Raw genomic sequence first — 24,045 nt, 5'->3', positions numbered from 1 at the left:
GTATTTCTAATAAAAAGCCAGAGTACGTCCAAAAATAATAAAATAGTGTATATATTTTTTTAATCTGTAAAGGAAAAATGGGATAATAAGATTAATTTAACTCTTAATAAACTTAGAGAAAGACCATAAAAAGGTGGCTGTGAGGCTAGCATAGAACAAAATGTGATGAACAGAAAATGGTAATTATAACTCAATAATAGTAATAATAACAACAAAAAAAGAAATAGAGTAACAAAGGTTTACTATAGTTGATTTTTTTTTAAAAAAATCCTATGCTGCTTCCAAGAAGAGAAAAAAATAAATAAAACTAGTATGTAAGGACAACAAAAAGAAATTGGAGGATGGCTCAGGAAGCTGAGACAGGAGGATTGCAAGTTCAAAGCCAGCTTCAGCAGCTTAGCAAGGCCCTACACAACTCAGCAAGAACCTGTCTCTAAATAAAATACAAAAAGAGGGCTGGGGATGTGGCTCAGTGGCTAAGTGTCCTTAGGTGCAATCCCTGGTACTGACCCCCCTCCCGCCAAATAAAAAAAGAAAAGAAAGAAGAAAAATTGGAGAAAATGATGCACCTATCTATCAAATATCCAATAGGAAAAAGTTGGGTAGCAACTGTGTTATCAGACATAATATATTTTAAATACAGGATCTTGAAGAAAATAATATATATTGACATTTTTAAAGTCCTACTTAAATGAACAGATCAATACTTTATGAGGATTTCACATGCTGGTTCTAAAAGTTTTATGAAGGGTTTCTTAAGATACAAAAGTGATAACTGTAAAAGAAGAGATTTCTAAATTATCTGTTTTTACACACAAAATAAAAACCAAACAACAAATTGTTAAAGGTATTTTAAATACTTATATAAAACACAAAAAGTTTGATATCAAGAAGTGATTAAAAAAACAACTAAAAAACAGTGGGGCTGGAGTTGTAGCTCAGTGGTAGGGCACTTGCCAAGCACATGTGAGGCGCTGGGTTCGATCCTCAGCACCACATATATATAAACAAATATAATAAAGATATTGTGTCCATCTATAACTAAATTTTTTTAAAAAACTATAAAACAGGAAGAAAACAACACCACAGCACAAAAAAGTGGCATATTTCTTTCTCTTATTTCATTCCTAATAGAAAAGTAAACATCAATTGCCAATAAATATATGAATTGGTGTTCAAACTTGTTAACAATTAGGGAAATGAAAATTATGATTTTTGTGATATATATTATCTTTTGATTAGCAAAATTGAGAAATTTGAAGATAACCTGTATTGACAGGATACTATCAAATTGATGCTTGTATTCTACTGAAAATATGTAAATTGATATGACTACTTTTGAAAATAATTTGCTATGTCTTACAAAGTTGAACACAGGTTAAGTATTCCTTATACAAAATACTTAGAACACATGTTCTAAGATTGGAACCAAATGTTCTAGACTTGAAAAGTTTTCAGATTTTAGAATATTTGCACAGAACTTACAGTTGATAATTCCTAATCCAAAAATCCAAATTCTAAAATGCTTAAAATGTGAAACTTTTGGAATGTCACGTAGGCAGATTCAGATTTTGGAGCATTTTGAATTTGGGGTGCTCAACCTACATTAGCACACATAGTAACATCACAATTCTAATGCTAGGGAATATACCATAGGTCTTATGGCAAGATTCATAACAGGAAAAAAGCTAGAATTAGCCCAAATATCCACTAATAGAATATTGATATATAAAATGTGGATGAAATGTTTTACATTAGTGAAAACACATAAACTATGGCTACAAAGTTTAAAAAGAAGTAAAAGCAAATGATTTCTTGTTTAGAAACACATACATATGTCATGTTACTATTCTTCAAAAGATGAACATTCATGGTATTAGCTACCTCTAGGAAAGAAGCAGAGAAATGTAATAAGGATTGAGCACAGGCCATGTAATAGTACCAAATTAACCATTAAATCTAGTGATAGATTCTGGCCATCCATTTCATTATTTTGCTTTAAGCTGGCATGTAGGTTATCATTTATTATTTCTCATGAATCAAATGTTAAATAATAAAACACTTTAAATCAAGTACATCAAATTCATACAGCAGTTATCTTTAGTAATTGGAAATTAGTAGTTCTTGTTATTCTATAAAATTATAGAGGCAAAATTAAATAACTAACAGTGACAAGTATAATAATTTATTAATACAACTAATAATAATTATTGAAATTTCAAATAAAAGAAAAACAATCTAAATAATACTTTTGTTCAATTTAATAAACAATTATATAAGCCAAGTTTACTGCCCAAAACTTACCTAATGTGTCACATTTCTCTCTAGCTCCACAAATGTCTTCCCTTAAAATAAAAGATACATTTTTAAACATTTTCAAAAATACTTTTACAATTAGCCAAAACAAAAATAACATCAAAAAGCTCTCAAAATGTTTTATGCACATTCGTGAACATCAAAAGGCATACTCTATATAAGCATGTCAAAAAACAGTTGAGGCTTTAACCAAGTCCAATGAAAAACTTTCTGAGTAGATAGTTTACATCCCTGCCTTTACACAGTATATATAACATTACTAACCCTCTTCTCAATAATTCAATGTTTTATGTATTTATGTTATACAAAATAATGTTGTTCAAATGTTACCATGTTGCTTAAATTTTTTTACATCTGCGTTATTTAGTCCCTGACCATTCAATTTGAAATTTCTCTTGTCTCTTTTCTATGTTCTTTTTCCATGGCCAGTTCTTCCTCCCATTAAATCTATAATCCCCCAATCTTTGCAGCTTGATATCCAAATACAATGCAGAGCAGGACCATTGACTATGATAGAGTACTATGTGTAATTTAAGTCAATTCTGCTTTAGTTTTTAAAAAAAGATAAATTACATGGGCTATATGGCAGCAATTTTACATGAAGTAAAGATTTTTACTTCAAAATTCTAGTCAACCTCATTTCCTTGAGGTTGACTCCCAAGTAAAGGGTTTTCACTGGTAAACCAACCAACCAACCAAATAACAAACCTAGGATTTATATGATCTGATAGTATTAGTACTGCTGAAACAAGATGTGATTTAGCAGTGTACATTGGTACTCATAAAATGGAAACAATTTTATAATATCAGAACCTATTTTTATTATAAATAAATAGGATTAAAAACAACCCTAGCAAAGGTAATCTGGTAATTATGATATGCAGTAAGCATCAAAACAAGGAATAGATGGATGGATTCATTAATAAATGGATACATAGACAAATAGAAAGAAAAAGTACAGGTAGTCCAAAAAGGGGACAATCAAATAAATTTACACACTATTTTCTCGCAAGCAAAATAAGGAAACAAATAAAACCTACCCTGGTTAATTTAGGTTTATTTTCAGATATTATTCCTATTAATTTCCAGATATTATTATTAATTCTCTCATTCTGTCTTTGATGTAATAAGGTTTTTGGCTTAGACTAAACTATTATTCAATAACCTAAAATTGCTCATTTCCTAAGGAACTACCTAGCATTCTAGTCTGAAAGAAAAGATGATTTTATTATGTTTCCATGGATCAATTCCATTTATTATTGACAAAGAATTAAAGTAATGAGAAGTACCAGTCATCATGCAGGAAAGAGAGTAAAGAATTGCAGTTGGAAGGGTTATTTCCAAAACTGTACCTGGTGATAAGGACAGCAGTATCATGGTGGGAAGGGTGAGCATCATCAAGAACATTCTGAGTTTGCTGCCATAAACAAAAGTTGCGTAATGTGGTAGCTGCATTAAAACTGATGACTGGTCCTTCCTACACAAGATAATAAGCGATTCAGTATGATGTCAAAACATTTATATTCTCCCTCTTCTCCTCCCAAGCTTATTGGCACCCACACAATTTATCAAACAGTATTTTCCAATGAACATGTGGCATAATTTCTCCTTCATGGTTTTATTTAAATATATTTTAGCAACATCTAAAACATTGTTATCAAAATTGAATCTAATTAGCAAAATAACTTTAAAAATTAACACATTCAAAATCCTTCAATATTAGGATTGTAAAAATGAATTGTTTATTGATTTTTGTTACTTCCTTAGCTCAGTTCAAGACTTTTGTTATCCCATATTATTTCCAATCATCACAACAGAAAAGGGTAACATCACTCCTCTTCAAATTAAGTTTTTAAAGTAAATTTTTAGAAATTTCTAATAAGAGTTTTGTGGTCTACATAAAACCCTATTAAAAGACTACCACAGCCAGGTGCGTTGGCGCATGCCTGTAATCCCAGCATCTTGGGAGGCTGAGACAGGAGGATTATGAGTTCAAAGCCAGCCTCAGCAACAGGGAGACACTAAGCAACTCAGTGAGACCCTATCTCTAAATAAAATCCAAAAAATAGGGCTGGGGATGTGGCCCAGTGGCCAAGTGCCCCTGAGTTCAATCCCTGGAACCCATTCCCCCCCCAAAAAAGACTACCATAAATATAATTACATATTTTAGATCTGTCCTTACCTGTTCATTGTGAATTACAATTAATTTTACAATTACTATGTTTATAAGATTTCCAATACTTGAGTCCTTGTAGATTGCTGCAACCTGAAGTAAAAAAAAAAAAGTAGGATTATATGTCTAAAATGAAAATTTCTTCTCAAAACAAATTGAAACCAGTCCTAGAGCATCAATTCTCCAATTTAACTGCACAGTGAAGTCTCTTAGAGAACTTTTACAAATTCTCATGTTCAGGTCACATTCTTTCTTTCTTTTTTTTTTTTTTTTTGAGGTTGTAGATGAACAGATGCCTTTATTTTATTTGTTTATTTGTATGTGGTGCTGAGGATCAAACCTAGTGCCTCACACATGCTAGGCAAGTACTCTGCCACTAAGCTACAGCCCCAGCCCTCAGGTCACATTCTTTATCAATTAAATTAGGATCTCTATGGCTGTGAAATGGGCATCAGCTCTTTTTAAGGACGCTTTTTAAAGTCCCTATAGTGAAACAAAAGTTTGAGAACCAGTATCCTAACCTTGCTACTGAGATTGGTCCATGTATTGGTAGCGTCCACATCACCTAGAACTCGTAAGAAATATGAACTCTCAAAACCTTTTTAAACAAAATCCTAAGTGATTTGACCGCATAATAGATTCTGGAAACTACTGTTAGGGATAATTCAACAAAAAATTCACTTTATTCTGGGTCTTATCTACAGTTTAAATGACCACAATATTCCATAAAATTGTAAATTTAGTTTATTCTTTTCTGGTAGTTTTATTTTATATTCTTTTCTATAGTTGCATATTTTCAAATCTGATTATTTTTAACATTTAACACTACTTTAATACATGGAGGTAGATTCATCTAGAATCATACAAATAACTATAGAAGAGGCCATACGTAAATTAGAATCTAACCCTCAATTGTCCAAGACTGACATGCAAATCTATGAGGCACTCTGGATGGATTCAGTTCATGATTTATATTAAGGTGTTATCCTCTTTCCAAATTCATATTCTTTTCTTATATCCCTCAAAGAGGTTATCACTGATCAACCTAGGTGTCCTTCAACAGATGAATGGATAAAGAAAACGTGATACACACACACACACACACACAATGGAATATTATTCAGTGACAAAGAAGAATGAAATTATGGCATTTGCCAGTAAATGGATGGAACTAGAGACTATCATGCTAAGTGAAATAAGCCAATCCCAAAAAACCAAAGGTCAAATGCTCTCTCTGATATGCAGATGCTCACACAGAATAAGGGGAGAGGGGGAATAGAAGTTCATTGGATTGACAAAGGGGAATGAAATGAAGAGAGGGGGAATGGGAATAGGGAAGACAGTGAAATGAACAGGACATAACTTTCTATGTTCATATGTGAATACACAACCCCTGTAACTCCACATCATGTACACCACAAGAATGGGATCCAATTAGAATAAGTCATACTCCATGTACATATAATACATCAAATTATACTCTATTGTCATGTATATCTAAGAAGAACATATTGAAAAAAAAAAGGTTACCACTGCAAAAGAAATGCCTTCCACGGGCAATGCCTCTGCCTTGTACTCCTTCAGAGACATCACATGGTCTAGACACAAGCTACCTGTGCAGTGAAAACTACCTCTGATGCCTAGATCACCTTCTCATGAGCTACTGCCCAAGCCAGACAGCTAACTGCTTCAGGGAATACTACTTCCCTCATGTGTTTAATAAACAAATGTTCAGTATCTACTCCTTGCAATGTTTGCAGAAGACAAAAAGAGGACATGGTCCCTGACTTTGTAGAACTTACAGTTTGCTAGAAGCAATGGTACCAGGACCCTCACTCCATCAGCCAAAACTTCTTCTACACAATATATAATAACATGAGCATGACTGCTGTCAATGCCTCTAGTGCCAAAGATACCACTATCAGAACCCAGAGCCAAAAGCATCTCTGGAGCTGCTGACACTGCTGGGTCAGCATGGGCACAAATACACATTCCAGCACCTTTGTTGTTGTAATGGTGCAGCCACAAATACTTACAGGTTTGTCATCTATACCAGCAGTAATGCCTTTGGCTCTGGTGGTAGCAATTTTTGGCAACAGTGGTAGTAGCCCCAGTGGGGTTGACAGTAAGTTAAGGCAGTGAGTCAGATGATTGGTGATTTCAAGAAGGTCTGTTAGCACTGCAGTATTGCTCACTTTAAAATGAGAGCTGTGGAAATGTATAGTTGAATTTATAAATATTCATTTTATATGCAACTTTTAAAAATATATTTGCCATAAGAACCAGCATACCTATATGTCTGGCTTTAGAGACTTCCTTTGATACTATGAGTTTAAAAGTAGGTATTTTCTAAGTCAAATTACAGGGCAAATGACATATCTCAAAAGTATTTATAAAGTCTCTTTTTTTCTCAAATAATGAAAAACATGATTGTGTGTGCTCATACACAACAGGTATACCTTGTACTACATTTGGTGTTTAAAGGTACTGTCACTGAGTAACTCTATTCAATAATACTAACCTATGATTTAATCAATGGGTAGCCATATGGCTCACTTGGTATTCACAGAATTTTAGAATCAGTATGTACAATAATGTGCTTTTCTCATTCATAAAACCAGAGCCCTATATTAGAATGTCTTGATGGCAGTGTACTAGTTTCCTACTACTAATAAGTACATAGATGATAAGCAATAAATAAGTAAAGAACAAATACATAAAATAAATATTGAATGATTATTACACACCAAATGTGTTGTAAATTTAAATGTATTCATTCATTTAAAAAAAGTTCAATGAGATAGAAACTATTATAGGGTACCTTTTACAGGTAAGAAAACTAAGATACAGAGAAGTTCAGTAATATATTGAAGTTTAGGCAACTGGTAAACAACAGAACCCAATTTCCGTCCTAGGCAGTCTGACTTTAAAGCTCTATTTCATATTATCTTGCAGATTTTCAGCATTTTACCTCAAGTTCTCATCATTATTTCTTGGTATAAAAACTACTTCAAACCCTGTTTCAACTCATTCCCTAACCTCTATTGCTACTCTCCTGCAGGGTCACTTGACCATGGCATTGGAGAAGTTCTATGTAGTCAAGAGACTGGATTTAAATTTTATCTCTATTATTAATTACAAGACAGTTGGCTCAACCCTGAAAAATGGAATTACATATTTTTGTCTTAATATTGGCAACAATGTTGACCCACAGCATTGGGTCCCCTTGGCCACAACGCCCTTGTGTACTGAATTAGAATGAACCAGGTAATGTTGGGGGGTACGAATGATATTTTAGAACTTTTTATTATACTCATTAACACATATTATTTGTCCAAATATATGGTTTCCACTGTGACATTTCTACACATGCATGTGTCATGCTTTGATCATGCCCACCCTCCCTTCTACCCCCTACCCTTCCCCTCTCTCTCTCTCTTGTTTCCCCCAGTGCCCTTTTCCTCCCCAAGTAGATTCTTTCTTTTAGGGTCATCTTTTATTCTTTCTTTTTTATTTGGGGGGGGGTTCCACATATGACTGAAACATGTGATACTCGTCTTTCTGTGTCTGGCTTATTTTACTTAACATGATGCCTTTGAATTCCATCCATTTTCATGTTTAGTTTTTATTTTAGTGTGGCTGAAATTTTCCCCTTACTGAAAACATCAGGAACCCAAGGAATTGAAAAATATAAACTCAATATAATTCAAGTGAAATAAATGCCTCTAATAATAGCAATTACGTTTGAATTCTTGAGGCTCAAATGATTTTTCTTAAATTTACATTATTAAGTATGTGACAATGTGAATATTGTGAAGTAAGCCTTAGTAAACACAATGGCATGTGAAGCTTTCTGGCCTATAGTAAATACCTCTGGTATATTAAATAAAATATCACTGAATATCAAAATAAGCATGCTGAAGAAAATAATTGCTCTAGCTTACATGTATTTTGGTAGTTTAATAATATCTATAAATGCCATTTTAACTTGATGCTGTTGTCCAAATATGAGGATAAAAACTTTAGAGTAGAAGAGTGGAATATGACTGCTCATTTAATATACTTATTTCACTAGTTATACACATTTGTGTTCTTTCCCAGTGCTGCTAATTACAGATACCCTTTGAAAAAATAGAGATCCATGAGCTATATTCACAACATATTATGCAACTCTAAAACGTAAATTAAATCACATTCACTTTTCTATATCATTGTTTTCAGACATTTTGTTAAACTGTCAAAAAGTTTAACAAAATATCACATTTGTGGGCTGGGGATGTGGCTCAAGCGGTGGCGCGCTCGCCTGGCACGCGTGCGGCCCGGGTTCGATCCTCAGCACCACATACAAACAAAGATGTTGTGTCCGCCGAGAACTAAAAAATAAATATTAAAAAGAAAATTCTCTCTCTCTCTCTCTCTCTCTCTCTCTCTCTCTCTCTCTCTCTCTCTCTCTCCTCTCTCACTCTCTCTTTAAAAAAAAAATCACATTTGTTTACTTGGTACAGGATAGTAAAGGTAAATGATCTTCTTTCTAAATTTTGTGTCTATAGTCCATTAGCTTAATTCAATCACTTTTCCATTACATGTAGAACTCAATGCATAAAAACTTTTTCTGTACTTTGAGCTTTCCTTCAAATAGCTTACTATCACATTCCAAATCTCAATCACATTTTCCTAAATTACGATGATCCAATCAGAACATTACCAATAATCCAAGTATGTATGTTTGAATAATGTAATCAGTGCCTTCCAAAATAATGGGAAGAAAACATGCAAAACCTGCATGGTTCTTTCTTCAACCAGAAACAGCTGTTGACACTTAAGTGGAGGATGCATTCCTCTCACCTCTTTAGAGAAACTTTGGAAATGGACTTCACAAGTAGAGATAAAACAAGCTGGACTAGATTTGATAAACTCTGTGTATGTGACCAACTGACTTAGTTTGCCCAAGTGTGAAGGATTTGCAAAGAGACTTTATGAGACTTTCAATGCCAGAATTTTAAAAGTCCCACACAAACAGTAAGAGCTTTCATTTTTTTTCTAAGTTGCCTTCCATCTTCAACATTATTTATATCCAAGAATATAACTGTGATTGGTTTGTCACCAATAAAACAACAATGTGTATAGAGTACCTTATAATCTGATGACTTCTCTATATTCTCATTTGAACATTCTTTCAATGAAAGAAAAATGAAGAAAGCACCAAACCCAGATATTTAGAAGTCACCTGAAATCTGGCCTCTGAGTAAGAAAGCCGACATACACATACACAAAAAAAAAAAAAAGAAAGAAAGAAAGAAGAAAGAAAGAAAGAAAGAAAAGAAAAGAAAAGAAAAAAAAGCCTCAAAAAGAGACCCTTCTTGGGGTTGGGGATGTGGCTCAAGCAATAACACACTTGCCTGGCATGTGCGGGGCTAGGTTTGATCCTCAGCACCACATACAAATAAAATAAAGATGTTGTGTCCTCCAAAAACTAAAAAATAAATATTAAAAAAGTCTCTCCCTCTCCCTCTCTTAAAAAAAAAAAAGAGAGACCCTCCTAAATTTTTCCTCCTACTCCACCTATATTTGGAATGTTCCCCTTTTACTCAACCCTACTGCATCTGTCTCCCTGTAAATGAAAACTTAGTGCAAAACAGATGACAGCTTCTACAAAAATCCCACCTTCAGCTAAAATCTGCTATCATTCTAGTAGGACTAAAAATCTAGGAAATAACATGTATACATGCATTGGTCTGTTATTCCAAGCAAAATCAGACACAGGTCTCTCCATGAAGTCAGACCGTTGGCTTCTCCCTCTAAGAACTCTGCTTTAAAACTCACATAGCCAACTTCAGTTACTTCGTGACATGCCACAATATCTTCGTTTTGTTGTTGTTGTAGATGGACACAATACCTTAATTTTATTTATTTATTTTTATATGATGCTGAGTATTGAACGCAGTGCTTCACACATGCTAGGCAAGCTCTCTACCACCAAGCCACAACCCCAACTTCACAATATCTTCTTAACAGTGATGATCTTAATTGATTTGCATGTAAAATCAAAATAAATATTTTTGAGGGTGGTGATAGCACCAAAAATGCATGCAAATATTCCAAAATTTTTCTTGTGTTCCTTTACTTCTTCTAGTAAGTTTCTCCAAAGTACTGACATCAGTTATCTGTCTCTTATCAGCTTCAAAAACTGTTTCATTTGTAAAATCTAATATCTTCCTTCAATATCCCCCTTAACCCAATTTTCTTAATAAGTGTCACTACTTAAACCATTTCAATTGCAAAGTTGATTCCAATATTCTATTTAATTGGTACCATTTCCTACTTTATAAACTGACATCCTCCACATCTAGTTCTCATTAGAATTTCTTGATTTTAAGTACATCACACTCACATTTATAATGACACACCTAAATAATTATTTGGATTCAGAAGTGTAAAAACATGTCATCAGGATAAATATCTATAGATATCCCTGTGTCATTTTAAAATTTCAATTTCAATAGACAAAGTGAGTTTTGTATTACATAATTGCAGAAAATTACTTTGGATCATCTTTGTTTTTTGTTTACCAAAATGTACTACATTCAGAAAAAAATACTATTTTAATTTTATTCACTAATAAATTCTTTCAGTAATGTTCACTGAGCACCCACTTTGTAGATAACTACATTTAGGCGGCATAGAACATGATATAATTATAAAAATTTAATCTCATAAGAAGTAAAATGATAAGACTCTCAGGATCTTCAAGCTACAAGAAATATAACTGGTAATTTCTGGTTAAGGGAAATTGACAAGGTACTACAAATGTGTCTTGACCAAGTCTTTTCAACCACCTGGGTCTAAATTCCCTCTGTGTACTTCTAGCTGTGGTATATGTTCAGATTATCTGAATCTGCATAAATAGGTGACCGTATCATTTGTCAACTAAATCAGAATACTCATGACAATAAAAGGGGGTGCTTTTAGTAATAACTCTAAAGCAACTACCCAAATTCAAGAATGTTTCAGGAAGTATGACGAGTGTGTGTTTATATTTGTACACACATGTATACATGTGATATAGGAAGCTGCCTCTCACAGAGAACTGGTGCTTTTCACAAGCATTAGAACTTCAATCTATGAACAATGGCACCAACATTGCTCAACAGAGAAATTAACATCAGATCAAAGATTCTTACACCTATTGTGATCTTTACTCCAAGATTGCTAAGATAGCTTTACTGGCAATAATTTATCTCTTTATCCCTAAAAACATATTTATAACTTAAAAGATTGTTTGTCCAAATTTCTGATTTAGGGAATGTAGCAACAGTACAAATAACACACTCTCCCCTTGAGTAGGGTCAAGTTTTAAAATTCAGATTCAAAGATCAGTGTGACAAGGATATTCCCTGTCACTAGAGGGCAGAAGCTATGCATGTGATGCAGTAAAGAACAATTCAAGCATTTTCTATCAATGGTTTCACACATTTTCAAATATTTAGAAAGCTGTGCAAGTAACAGAATAGTATTACTGATATATATCTTTCTAAGCTAAACTTCAGTGAAGTCTAATTTCTAAGTACAATTTGTGTACATGAAGAGTTTGGGGAAAAACACATTGTTTTAATTATGTAAAGAAATTAAGTGCTTTAGGCAATATAAAAGTAATAATAAGTTACTTACAATTGACATTAGGGTTAGTACATAGTGCTGCAAATTCTGTCCATGATGCTGGACCATCTTAGCATCAGCTGTAACCATAACTTCCACATATCTTGGGTATGATAAAAAACGTTTATTCCTGGAATGTAATTGACTTCTTTCATCTTCTAATGATATATTTTTTGAAGTATATCTGAGAACTCTTTCCTTCCTTATATTAAGATCTTCATTTATGTTGCTATAGTTGTGAAAGCGTAAAGAAGTTTTCTTTATTTGATTTTCTGGGAGGAAAAAAAGAATACAATATAGAGCTATTAAAAGTTGGACAGGACTAAAGATATTTCACAAAAGTGAATAGCCAAAATATTTAATACTTACACATCTGCCTCCAATATAAAACAATAAAAAGACAAATTAAAGAGTAACAAAATGTTTGCAAAATGTTCAAATTTTTACAGAGTATACTAACAAATTTGTATGTATGTCTTATTTTAACAATTTTAAGTATTCAAAAATATCTATTAATTACTGAGTGGAAAATAAAAAGGGTCTTATAATTTAAAAAGCTGAGACCACATTAAAAACTATATAAATTAACAATTTTCAACATAAAATTGTTGAATAATAGAATATGAGACATGAGGCAGGATGAATTAGGTATATGTGTTTTGATAATGAAAAGATGTCCCTGACACATTTATAAATTAAAAATGTAAGTAGCATGTAAAACTGGCTCCCATTCTTGTAAAAAATATTTCTCAAAATATATAAGTATTATTCAAAAATTTATATAATGAACCAAAAATGTCTGGAAGCACACATGTCAAACTTTTAACATTGACTATACTGGGTAGGTAGGAGAGAAGGGAATAGAAAAGCTATTGGAGCCAAGCTAGATGACCTTCAGTGGATGGGTGAATGGATTAAAAAAATGTGGCGTATATATGCAATGGAATTTTACTCAGCAATAAAAGAGAATAAAATCATGGCATTTGCAGGTAAATGGATGGCATTAGAGAAAATAATGCTAAGTGAAGTTTGCCAATCACAAAAAACAAATGCCAAATGTTTTCTCTAAGGAAGCTGATTCATAGTGGGGTAGGGAGGAGGAGCATGGGAGGAATAGATGAATTCTAGATAGGGCAGAGGGGTGGGAGGGAAAGGGTGAGGGCAGGGGATTAACAAGGATGGTGAAATGTGATAGACATCATTATCCAAAGTACATGTATGAAGACACGACTTGGTGTCAACATACTTTATATACAACCAGAGATGAAAAATTATGCTGGATACATGTAACAAGAATTGTAATGCATTCCACTGTCATTTTTTTAAAATCAATTAAAAAATAATAATTTCCTTAATATCTCAATGCCCTTTAACTTAACTTGTTTTGTTATTATAATTTAAGAAATAAAATTTTATTTATAAAACAGCACCTATTAATATTTTGTAGATTAATATTTAATTATATTACATTTCCTTGGTACTTATACAAAAGTAGTAATACAAATGACAAGGTAACCTTTGCAAATACCCTATATATAAGTCATTACTCCAAATATACTTGCCAATTCAATTATATCACTCATTTTTGGGGAGAAGGGGTACTGGGATGGAGTCTGGAGATACTTTATCACTGAAATACATCCTCCAGTACTTTTTATTATTTATTTTGAGACAGGGTCTCACTAAGTTGCTGAGGTTGACCTTGGGCTTACAATTCTCCTGCCTCAGCCTCCCAAGTTGCTCAGATTACAGGCATGCACTACCATGCTCAGTTACATCACTTCTATGCAATGTTCTCCTTTCTATTTCTGTTCCATTAAGTAAAATGTTAAAATGATGTCTCCTCCTTTATTAATAACCAGTGTATTATGACCCAAAACTAATTTAGACCAAACCAAAATGCAAGATCATGCATGTCATGGAAAAATGATAATCTGCCTGCTCGAACATAAAATCCTTAAAAATTAAATCAGTGATTATAATACTTATACAATATAGACTTATAATGCCAGAAGAATATTAGAAATTAATAATACAAACTACCAAAATTTGTTAATGATAATGTGAATAGAAGTCCTATTGCCACCTGACAGTTAGCATGTATGTAACTAAATTCATCATTTTCCTCTCCCGTTATCAGTTCCCCTATTTCTATTGTGAATGAAGCCTCCCAGTACCCACGATTCACACTCAAACCTGTACACCATCATGGACTCTTTCACCTTCCCCTCATACTTAGATTCCAGTTGCCACATTTTGCCATTTCTCCTTCAAAATCTTCATTGAACTGCTCCTCTTATAATGACCTTTTCTTTAAACTCATACAGGTCTTTCTCAGAACACTCTTAGAATCAAGAATGCAAAATTAGACACAAAGAGCCCCTCAAATAGTTCTGCTGTTATCAATTTATTGTCTCTCCCAGTCATATTTTATTTATGTCAAAAAATGTTCACTTTTAGAAATATTCATTTTTTTCTCATCCTTATTAAGATGAGATAAACAGATTTTCATTAGAACATCGGCATAAGATTAAGTCCGAGTTCCATTTCTCATCAGCTCACCACTAAACACAGTCGCCATCACCAAACTGTAAATTCCTTAAAAACTGAGAAAACTGTTGGGCAATCTGTTCTAAGTGCTCAATAAATGTTCATGGGAAATAGAAAATAGGGTTAGGATAAAGAAAGGAAAATGGAGAATGGAGTTAGAAACCAGAAGGATAGAGAGGGAGGGAGATGTAAGAAAAGAATACACAGAGGAAGAAGATAAAAAGAGTTTATCAATCCAGAATTCACGGTAGGGAAAATACTAGTGTGATGTAACAATAGAAGCAGTTAAAAGATAAATTACCTTTGACTTTTCTAACACAACTTTTCTATCTATATATAGACTGGAATTGATAAGAGTGCTCTGCATTTGACCAGATGGAGAAAAAATATTTTCCCTTCTCCAATAGCACATAGCCAGTCATTTTTAAAATTGGGGCATAAAATCCAAGGACATATATTTTAGTCTGTCAACATTTGAAATCACTTGTTGAATGCCCTACAGCTCAAAGAACTGAGGGTTCCTTGGAATAAAATGACCACATCATTGTATTGTGAAATCTAACATACCTTCACAGAATTTTAAGTTACTGAGTTTTCTTATTAAGACTAATACTAACAATAATAATACACATAATACCACCAAAGAGTTTATTACCTACCATGTACTGGCACACTTCACATGTTAGCAAAACCTCTATGAAATAAGCACTGTTATTATTCTTATTTTATAAAGCAGGAAAATGAGGAACAGGGAGGGTAAATACACTCCCTGACCATGGTAATATAGCTAATAAGATATAAATCTGTAACACACTTATATTTTAAATCAGTGGCATTAAAAAACAAAAACCATGAAAAACTATAGTTCCCTATGATTTTTTGATATCATTAGAAATCTCAGCCACTACTTTAGAATTAGGGCTTATAGTTTATAAATTATTTTATAATGCTCTATTTCAAAGATTTTCATAAGTTAGAGTGCCTTCTAGTAATAAATGTGGAGAAGACTTTCCTTTGGCCAGCTAAAACTTGAAGCATAAAAGAATCATTACATCATCACTCTTGCCAGCGTCACTGAGTCAGCTACTATTACTGTGCCCATTTTAAAACAGACATGTGATACAAGTTAAGTGAAATTTCGAGAGCCACCAGCTGAGTGAGTGGCATAACAAAGAAATGAATTCAGATTTCCTCAACATCAATTATTACAGCTAAATACCACATCACATGACTCTTCCAAAGGTCACATGTAGTAATACATGCAGAACGTTGAGAATTTAGTAACCAGAGTCATGGGAAAAGCTGCTTCCTAAAAGACTAAAAGAGGGAACTAGTTAGTCATATTCACAAAAATATGGGCTTTTGTCCTCCCTGCATTACGGAAACACAGAGCCGAGCCAGGACTTGAATATAAAAGCTTGCAGCTCTACTTTGGATAAAGATTTGAGATCAATCTGGTGCTGTTCATTCATTAAGTGGCCTTGAAGAAAGATGGCAATACAGGAAACTCCCAAATAACTCTCATTAATGCTACACACAAGAAATTCCAGTTATTCCGTTATGTGTGCCGGCAGGACAATGAGGCACAGTGGTCATGTGTCACAGAATAAATGCTCTTTTATCTCCCACATTCTCAAGAAGTTTAAACCATAGTGCTTCCTCTGATGTCAAAGCCAGTATTGTGACTTACAGTGTCCTAAGTGTTCAGGTGAATTCACCATAAACTTAAAGAAGTTTACATTTCTGGCCTCTCACTTGCAAAGTCCCTTTGTAAGGCTTTGGAAGGAACATTAGAAATGTCGCAATCATAATTTTCTATTATTTTTCTTTAAAAAGTTTACTTTAAATTGTTTAATCTATAGGCTTTGAGAAGTGGTCATCAGATAATCCAAATTTGATAGATTATATGGCAAATTATTCAAATCATGATAATGGAGAAATAAGTTGAATGAAAATCCTAGTCAGTTTTGCACTGAGAATTTTACTAGTTCTTTCCTTTACCACAGAGTGTATTTTATTTCTAAATATCTCAATCCCCTACATAGTTTTGTCTCCCTAAATACAAATAAAGTTTAACTGTTAATCCATTTGTCAAAAATATCCCATTCCTTCTGAATCTCTTATCAATGACTCACATCTCCTTTTGCTCAACTGTATCCCCAAAAGTTCTTAGAATTTCAGTATCTTAACTGTCCCTCTTGTGTTTGTTCATGTTTTGGTTTTATTTGACCAGCATCTATTCACTAACTTTTCACCATTCCCTGGGTACCTATTCCCATCCTCTTTTTGTTCATAGCTACAAGCATTGCCCTGACCCCACTGGCAGGGTAGATCTGGGTGACTGGACCACTGCCTCCAACAACAGGGATTGGTAAAGGACAAGTCAGGGCAAACGGTAATCAGCCCCTTTACCAGGACCCTTGCTGGAACTACTCGCAATACCTGCTGGACAACTGTAGAAATAAAACCCAAGTCCCCCAATGAGGCTTACACAGACCTTCATGAACTTTCTTCTGCTTACCTTTGCAGTGTTACATCAACTTGCCATCTCCCAGAGTCCTGTATTTTGCCTTAATCAACCACCTTTAGCTCCCTAAATGGGGTAAGCACTGCCTCATCTCTATAGATATTTGCACATGCTGTTTCTGCCACACAAAATGCTTCCCACTCCCTCCCTCTCCCTAACTAATTCTTACTCATCTTTAGAGTCTCAGATAATAAATTATTTTCTCAAGTAAGTCTTTCCTGACATTCAAGCTGAGCTGGGTACTCCCTCTACAAGGCCTCAAAGCACCTTCTCAATGATTCTCATCTTACACACTTGTCTATAAGCAGAAAAGTTATTTTGGTACTCATTTGTCAACTATTTACCCAGTAGTTATCATATGCATAATATAGTTCAAGCTGCTGTGAAGAATGTGGTGAAAATAAAAGAAATTGTTACTTTTTACTTTAAAGGAGCATAGAGCAGAATCTTAAAACTGGTAGGTGGAATAATAGAGGCATATTATGTTTAAAAACAATGCAAGGTAGTGTTAATTATATACACTAAGTTGTGAAATATTCTATGCCACAGATTCTAAAGTCCACAATGTAAATCTTGCAAAATTATGTCAGGTACATTAACCATAGGAAAATGAATAAGACACTAATTATAAAACAATTGAATAGCAGTTTTTAAAGCAAGATCTATAATAATGCACAATTAGTAAAAGTGCTAAAAATTGATGACTCCACTATATATATGTATTTATATATGTAAATACACATATATATATAATTTCTATAAATGAAGAGCACCCTAAGAATTTAAATAACTCATATTTAGAGCAAAGGGATTTTTTTACATTTGAAAAAAGACACACTATGTCTCTGTAAAAGCAAAAAAAAAATAAGGGACTAAGAGTACAAAAATAGATGAAGGAAAAAGAAATGCAAATTGGTAGAGCAATCACGAAGAATGAGCACTTAAGAATACATAAATGGAAATGTGTTCAATTCTCATAGTGGAGGCTTACATTGCTATCAAGTGAAAACTCACAGAAACCATGTTGCAGAATAACTAAAAATCCTATATGCAAATTTCAAAACAAGATGTAAACCAATTTAAAGCAAGGATAGAAACATTCTTAATGGAGGTACAACAGAAAAATAGGAGCACAGTATATTTCAAAGGGTCAGTAATCTCAATCCCTTCTCAACAGTAGATTTGATCAACAAGATGACATGGGCCAGAAGAAATCATCCGTCTTCCTAGCAGTGAGCAAGAAATGCTAACTTTACAAACAGTGGAAGCCAATCAAATCTTAAAAGAACTACAAAAAGTGGTTTGACACCATTATATTCAAGATACTGGAGTAGTTTACTCTTTGATTAGGGGTTATCAGTATAAAAGCTTCTTTCATATCTCAAGATTCAAAATCCTCTCCTATTCATTTCTGGGCTAATAGGAAACAAATGTTAAGGAAAAAACCCTTGCCTTCCAAACTAGAAAACAGTGAATCCTTATGCCTGCCACAAAACCTTCTCTAGTTTAATAAATGAAATATATAATCCTAATACAAAGAAGGGAATTTAAAAAGAAACTTGTTATATTAATTCTTCAGAATAACCACATAGTCCTTCCTGGAAAGAACTACTGTTTTCACAGCATCTGAGGACTACATAAGTAAACTCTCTGGTTTATATCATATTGATTCTCTTAGTCATTTGTCCGTTTCACATAATTCACTCTAGTTGAGAATCTTTAACTTTATTAAAAGTAAAACTAGATAACATAAGATTTCATAAATAAATGAAATGAAACTAGAAAGCTTTAGTGATTATTGCCACAGAAAAAATAATGGCAATGCAAAATGAGTACCATATACAGGCAAACTGATCCTTCTCTTTGGAATATATTATTAATAATGTAATAGTACATTCACTGTAATGGCAAGAACACACAACTGGCACAACAGGTCAGATAATAGGATAACCCTCTACACATGAAACCAATATTCACACCACCTCTAGGTTTTACCTCAGATAGAAAACATCTGGAAGCTGAGGATGAGCATGCGTCACAGATACAGGATCAATGAGATTCAACTTTGAAGAAAGAAAGGGTATGTGTGGCTGTATAAGTGAAGTAGTTCTACTTCATAGAATTCCTAACCTTAAAACCTGATCAGGTCAAATTTCATCATGTATAATTTTGTTTGTTTGGAAAAAAAATTTAATTCAAGAACATGACGGTAACAATAAGACTGAAGAATAGCCACGTAAGAAAATAAACTACTTTCATGCGCTACGGAATACTGATTAACAAACAAAGCAAAAAGGGATATCCAAATGATTGAGGCAAATAGTTTGTCATTAAAATACAAAAATAAATCTTTTCAGATTAGTAGAGTAGGATCTTTTCTTAATAAAAGGTGTACCTGTTAAGTTTCCATTATAGCCTTTGCTGGGCTTAAACAGAAACTTGGGCACCAAAAGAAAAAAGGCTTCTTCTTGGGCATGTGGCTGAATTGGGAGCTAGAAGAGGGAGAGTACAGGAACTAAAGTTAAAGCATTTTCAAAAATTATGTATTGTTCAAATTAATAGTTAAAATTTGGAAGGCATAAAAAATAAATCATAAATAAATAAAAATAAATATAAAATAAAGTTTTATATTTATCAGTTGATCCTATAACTGTAAAGCATGCTCATCCTCAGCTTCAGATGTTTTGATAAATAAAAATAAATATAAAAAAATGGTTTAAAATGGTGGCCAAGAAGAGCACTTTAAAAAATGCTTAGCCAGGTATGGTGGTACACTCATGTTATCCCTGGGGCAGGAGGCTAAAGCAGGAGGATAGAGTTTTCAGAGCCAGACTCAGCAAAAGCGAGGGGCTGAGCAGCTCAGTGAGACCGTGTCTCTAAGTGAAATATAAAATAGGACTGAGGATGTGGCTCAGTGATTGAGTACCCCTGAGTTCATTCCCTGGTACCAAAAATAAAAAACAAACAAAACAACAACAATAACAAAACAATGCTTAACTCATAAAATGAAAAAAATAACAACCAGCAAGAGAAATGTGAGGAATAATTAGAAAGCAGAGAAGCAAAGATGAAAATAAAACATATCCAAGAACCTAAAGAAATGGAAACTCAATTAGGGGAAGTTGACTGAGAGTTGGGAAATGTACTCCCCAAACAGTAACAATAAGACTAAGAGTACTGCTCTTGACAAGTAGAAGGTCAAAGTCCCATGTGACCTTTGAGAGAGCAGATTGCAGTAAAACAGTGAGCAGGAGAATGAGATATCTATCCTCATCTCTCAGTATATGTAGAGCTTGAGCTGACCCTTGAAAACACCATTAACAAGTTATTAGTTCAAAATACCAGCCATGATGATAGCCATGTTTACAATCCTTCTGTAATGACACCTTCTTGGCCAATAAATTTTTTAAATGCTATAAAAGGCAATGATTTCAGAAATCATTAAGAGATTACAAACTGGTGTCTAACAAACCATGTTCAGCTCTCATTTTTAAAAAATCTAACCACAAGGTGTAGTAGCACATGCCTGTAATTCCAGCCGCTTGGGAGACTGAGGCAGGAGGATCAAAATTTCAGGACCATCCTCAGCAATTTAGTGAGACCCTAAGAAATTTAGCAAGACCCTGTCTCAAAAATAAATAGATAGCTAAATAAATAAATAAATAGGACTAGGAATGTGGCTAGGTACTCAAGCATCCCTGGGTTAAATCCTTGGTACCTCCTCCAAAAAAAAAAAAATCTAGATTTTTAACTACTCTATAAAACATAAAAGATCTGCCAATACTGGTCCCACATTACCAAAGTGCCTTTTGCAAGGAGCATGTGTGTTCACTGCCCTATGGATACTCAGTGTCCTTATGACACCTCCCCTCATCATTTCCAGTAATCACTTGGTTTCTATAGCTGTAAATTATCTAATTATGGCATTCATTTAAGAAGGAAACGGGCCAGATCTGAGAGTATCCAGGGTGATATGGCCCTAGATGAAAAGAATGAATTCCTGCCATTTGCAGCAATGTGGATGGAACTGGAGGACAAGATGCTGAGTGAAATGGTCACAGAAAGACAAATACCACATGCTCTCCCTCACGTGTGGAAACATAAAAGTTGACTTCATAGAAGTAGAGAATAAAACAGTTACCAGAGCCTAGGAAGGGGAGGGGGATGAAAAGAGCATTGTTAGTGGGTACAGTGTTGTAGCTGGTGAGGAGGAATAACTTCTAATATTCTACAGCACACAAAAATAACTATAATGGTTAACAATTAATTGAATATTTCAAAACAGCTAGTAGAGAGAATTTTGAATGCTCTCAACACAAAGAAATAATAAGTGTCTACAGTAAAAGATATGCCAATTATCCTAACCTGATCATTGCACATTCTGTACATGTACAGAAATATCACTCTGTACCTCGTAAATATATACAATTACTATATGTAAAAATAAAAATATTTTTAAAATAAATTAAAGGGGGCTGGGATTGTAGCTCAGTGATAGAGAGCTTTCCTTGCACACATGAGGTCTTGGGTTCGATCCTCAAAACCACATAAAAATAAATAAGTAAATAAAAATATATTAAAAAGTAATTAATTAATTAATTAATTAATTAAAAATAAATTAAAGGAAATAGATTAAATTCTCAACTATTTCCTACTCTGGCTACAACCAGAGAGGTGTAGGTCTCAAACTCAGAACTCAAACTCTGTTTCCTTACTTCCAGCTTATTAAGTGCATTTTTCCTTCCCAATTCACACATTGTTCAGAAATACTTGCAGGGTTTTCTTTATTTTAATCAGTGCACCTTCAGGAGAATCCTTCAAACAGGTGGTCCTAAACATATAAGTGCACTGTAGCCTCTGCTGACACTAAGACCATCTGGATTTTCCCCAGACAGATGCTGATTAAATTATTATCTTCAAAGGAAAGGGAAGTAATCTTCACAAAAATATAATTTTATTGAAAGGAGACTGACTCATAGTGGGGTAGGGAGGGAGAAATTGGGAGGAATAGATAAATTCTAGATAGGGCAGAGGTGGGATGGCAAGGGATTAGCAAGGATGGTGAATGTGATTGATATCATTATCCAAAGTACATGTATGAAGACAGGAATTGGTGTCCACATACTTTATATACAACCAGAGATATGAAAAATTATTCTGTATATGTGTAATAAGAATTGTAATGCATTCTGCTGTCATTTATTTTTAAAAATAAATTAAGAAAGAAAAAAAGAAAAAGCAATTCTCATAAATTCACAGAAATATGAAAATAGATTACTCACAAATAAAAATCTTTAAAATTTTATGTGAGTATGTAACAGATGTGATTCTGCAATCTGTATTTGGGGTAGAAATGGGAGTTCAAAACCCAACGGAGTCAAATGTATGAAAGATGATTTATCAAGAGCTCTGTAATGTTTTGAACAACCAATAAAAAAAAGAGCAAAAAAAATTTAAAAAAATAAAATTTTGAAAATGCTTAAGGAAATTATCTTCAATTTGCTTTTTAATATGCACTTTACTTGTTTGATATTTCAATCCTTTGTTGACAGATTGCTTCTTTTCAATTTTAGTCTCCCTCCCTTCAGTCTCCTCTCATTCAAATCCCAAACTATCATTTTTAGTGCATGATAGTTATACATGACATTGGATTCATTGCAGCATAATTATACAAGCATAGAATATAATTTGCTCCAAAACCATCTGGAAAAAAAAGCCACCATATCAATTGAGTAATACTATCTATCTATCTATCTATCTATCTATCTATCTATCTATCTATCTATCTAGAAGATCATGAGTTTTCTCTGCTTTAAAGTTTGTTTCCCCAATGCCTATGGGATAGCCAGCGAAATCCTGAAGTTCTTTCAGGTCTGTGGCCTTGTCAACCTCCCAGGACTTCACACACATCTGCACCCTGCTCTCTTGAAATGATAAATGGGTAACTCTTCTCTCCACACATCAGGATTCTGAAGATGCAAAATGCTATGTTCTCTCTTTTCTACAGCCCTATTCTAATCAATTTTCATATACTTTGTAATATTAAGTACTCAATAACTATACGAACAAATAAATTTAGAAAAATTCAAGAAAAACACAGAAATTTAAAAATCAGTCAACATCCTAAAAACTCACTTAAAGACATTTCACTTTTCACTCACATTTGATCCTCCTTCCCATCCCCAACACATTCAGATGTGGGGCAGGGGTTGGGGATCACAAAGTCTCTTGATTGGCCCTTGGAGGACAAGCAATAAAGAATTATACTCAACATAATTCAGAGACTTCTTTCATTCCCCTTCAGTTTTATTTATTTTATTTTGTTTGGGTGATGATGTGTGTGGGATTTTTGTTTGATATTTTTTTTCACACTGTGGAGTTTCTTATTTGCTTGCTTTGATATTTCCCCTGGATTTTTTACTTAGAGTATATCTGACATCTAGGAACCTGGCATACACAATGGCTAGGTCTGGCTACCAAATTTAATTTGTATAACTTCAAGACACACAGTGAATACTGGCCTTGGAAACAATTTAATCTAATTCATCAAGGCTGAAGCCACTATGAATTGTAATACGTTAGGTTCATGATGAATTAAAACCATCCATAGGAAAAAAAAAATCACTTTTCCTTCTCCATTTAATCACATTAGCTCATGTGCTAAATCCGTAGGCCCACCTATTTGAAGGATTCTCCTGAAGGTGTGCTGATTAGAATAAAGAAAACCCTGAAAATATTTCTGAACAATGTGTGAATTGGGAAGGAAAAAAAAAAAACACCTTGGATGACATTTCACTAATTACATTCACAACTCTTCACTTTT

The 24,045-nt window shown here is 33.6% G+C and overlaps 1 protein-coding gene across 1 annotated transcript in view; it reads right to left on the bottom strand.

Moving 5' to 3' along the window:
- The window catches only part of Adamts20 (ADAM metallopeptidase with thrombospondin type 1 motif 20), a 146,286-nt gene that overhangs the window by 102,779 nt on the left and 19,462 nt on the right, over positions 1 to 24,045 (bottom strand). The window contains exons 4-7 of the mRNA XM_078014858.1: positions 12,158 to 12,417; positions 4,499 to 4,582; positions 3,669 to 3,793; positions 2,305 to 2,345 (exon numbers count right to left, since the gene is read on the bottom strand). Of these exons, the coding sequence (XP_077870984.1) occupies positions 2,305 to 2,345; positions 3,669 to 3,793; positions 4,499 to 4,582; positions 12,158 to 12,417 (510 nt within the window). The remainder of the gene's footprint in view (positions 1 to 2,304; positions 2,346 to 3,668; positions 3,794 to 4,498; positions 4,583 to 12,157; positions 12,418 to 24,045) is intronic.

The sequence above is a fragment of the Ictidomys tridecemlineatus genome, chromosome 6, assembly GCF_052094955.1.
Source record: "Ictidomys tridecemlineatus isolate mIctTri1 chromosome 6, mIctTri1.hap1, whole genome shotgun sequence".
Classification (NCBI taxonomy): domain Eukaryota; kingdom Metazoa; phylum Chordata; class Mammalia; order Rodentia; family Sciuridae; genus Ictidomys; species Ictidomys tridecemlineatus.
This window is presented reverse-complemented; position numbering and strand designations above follow the sequence as displayed.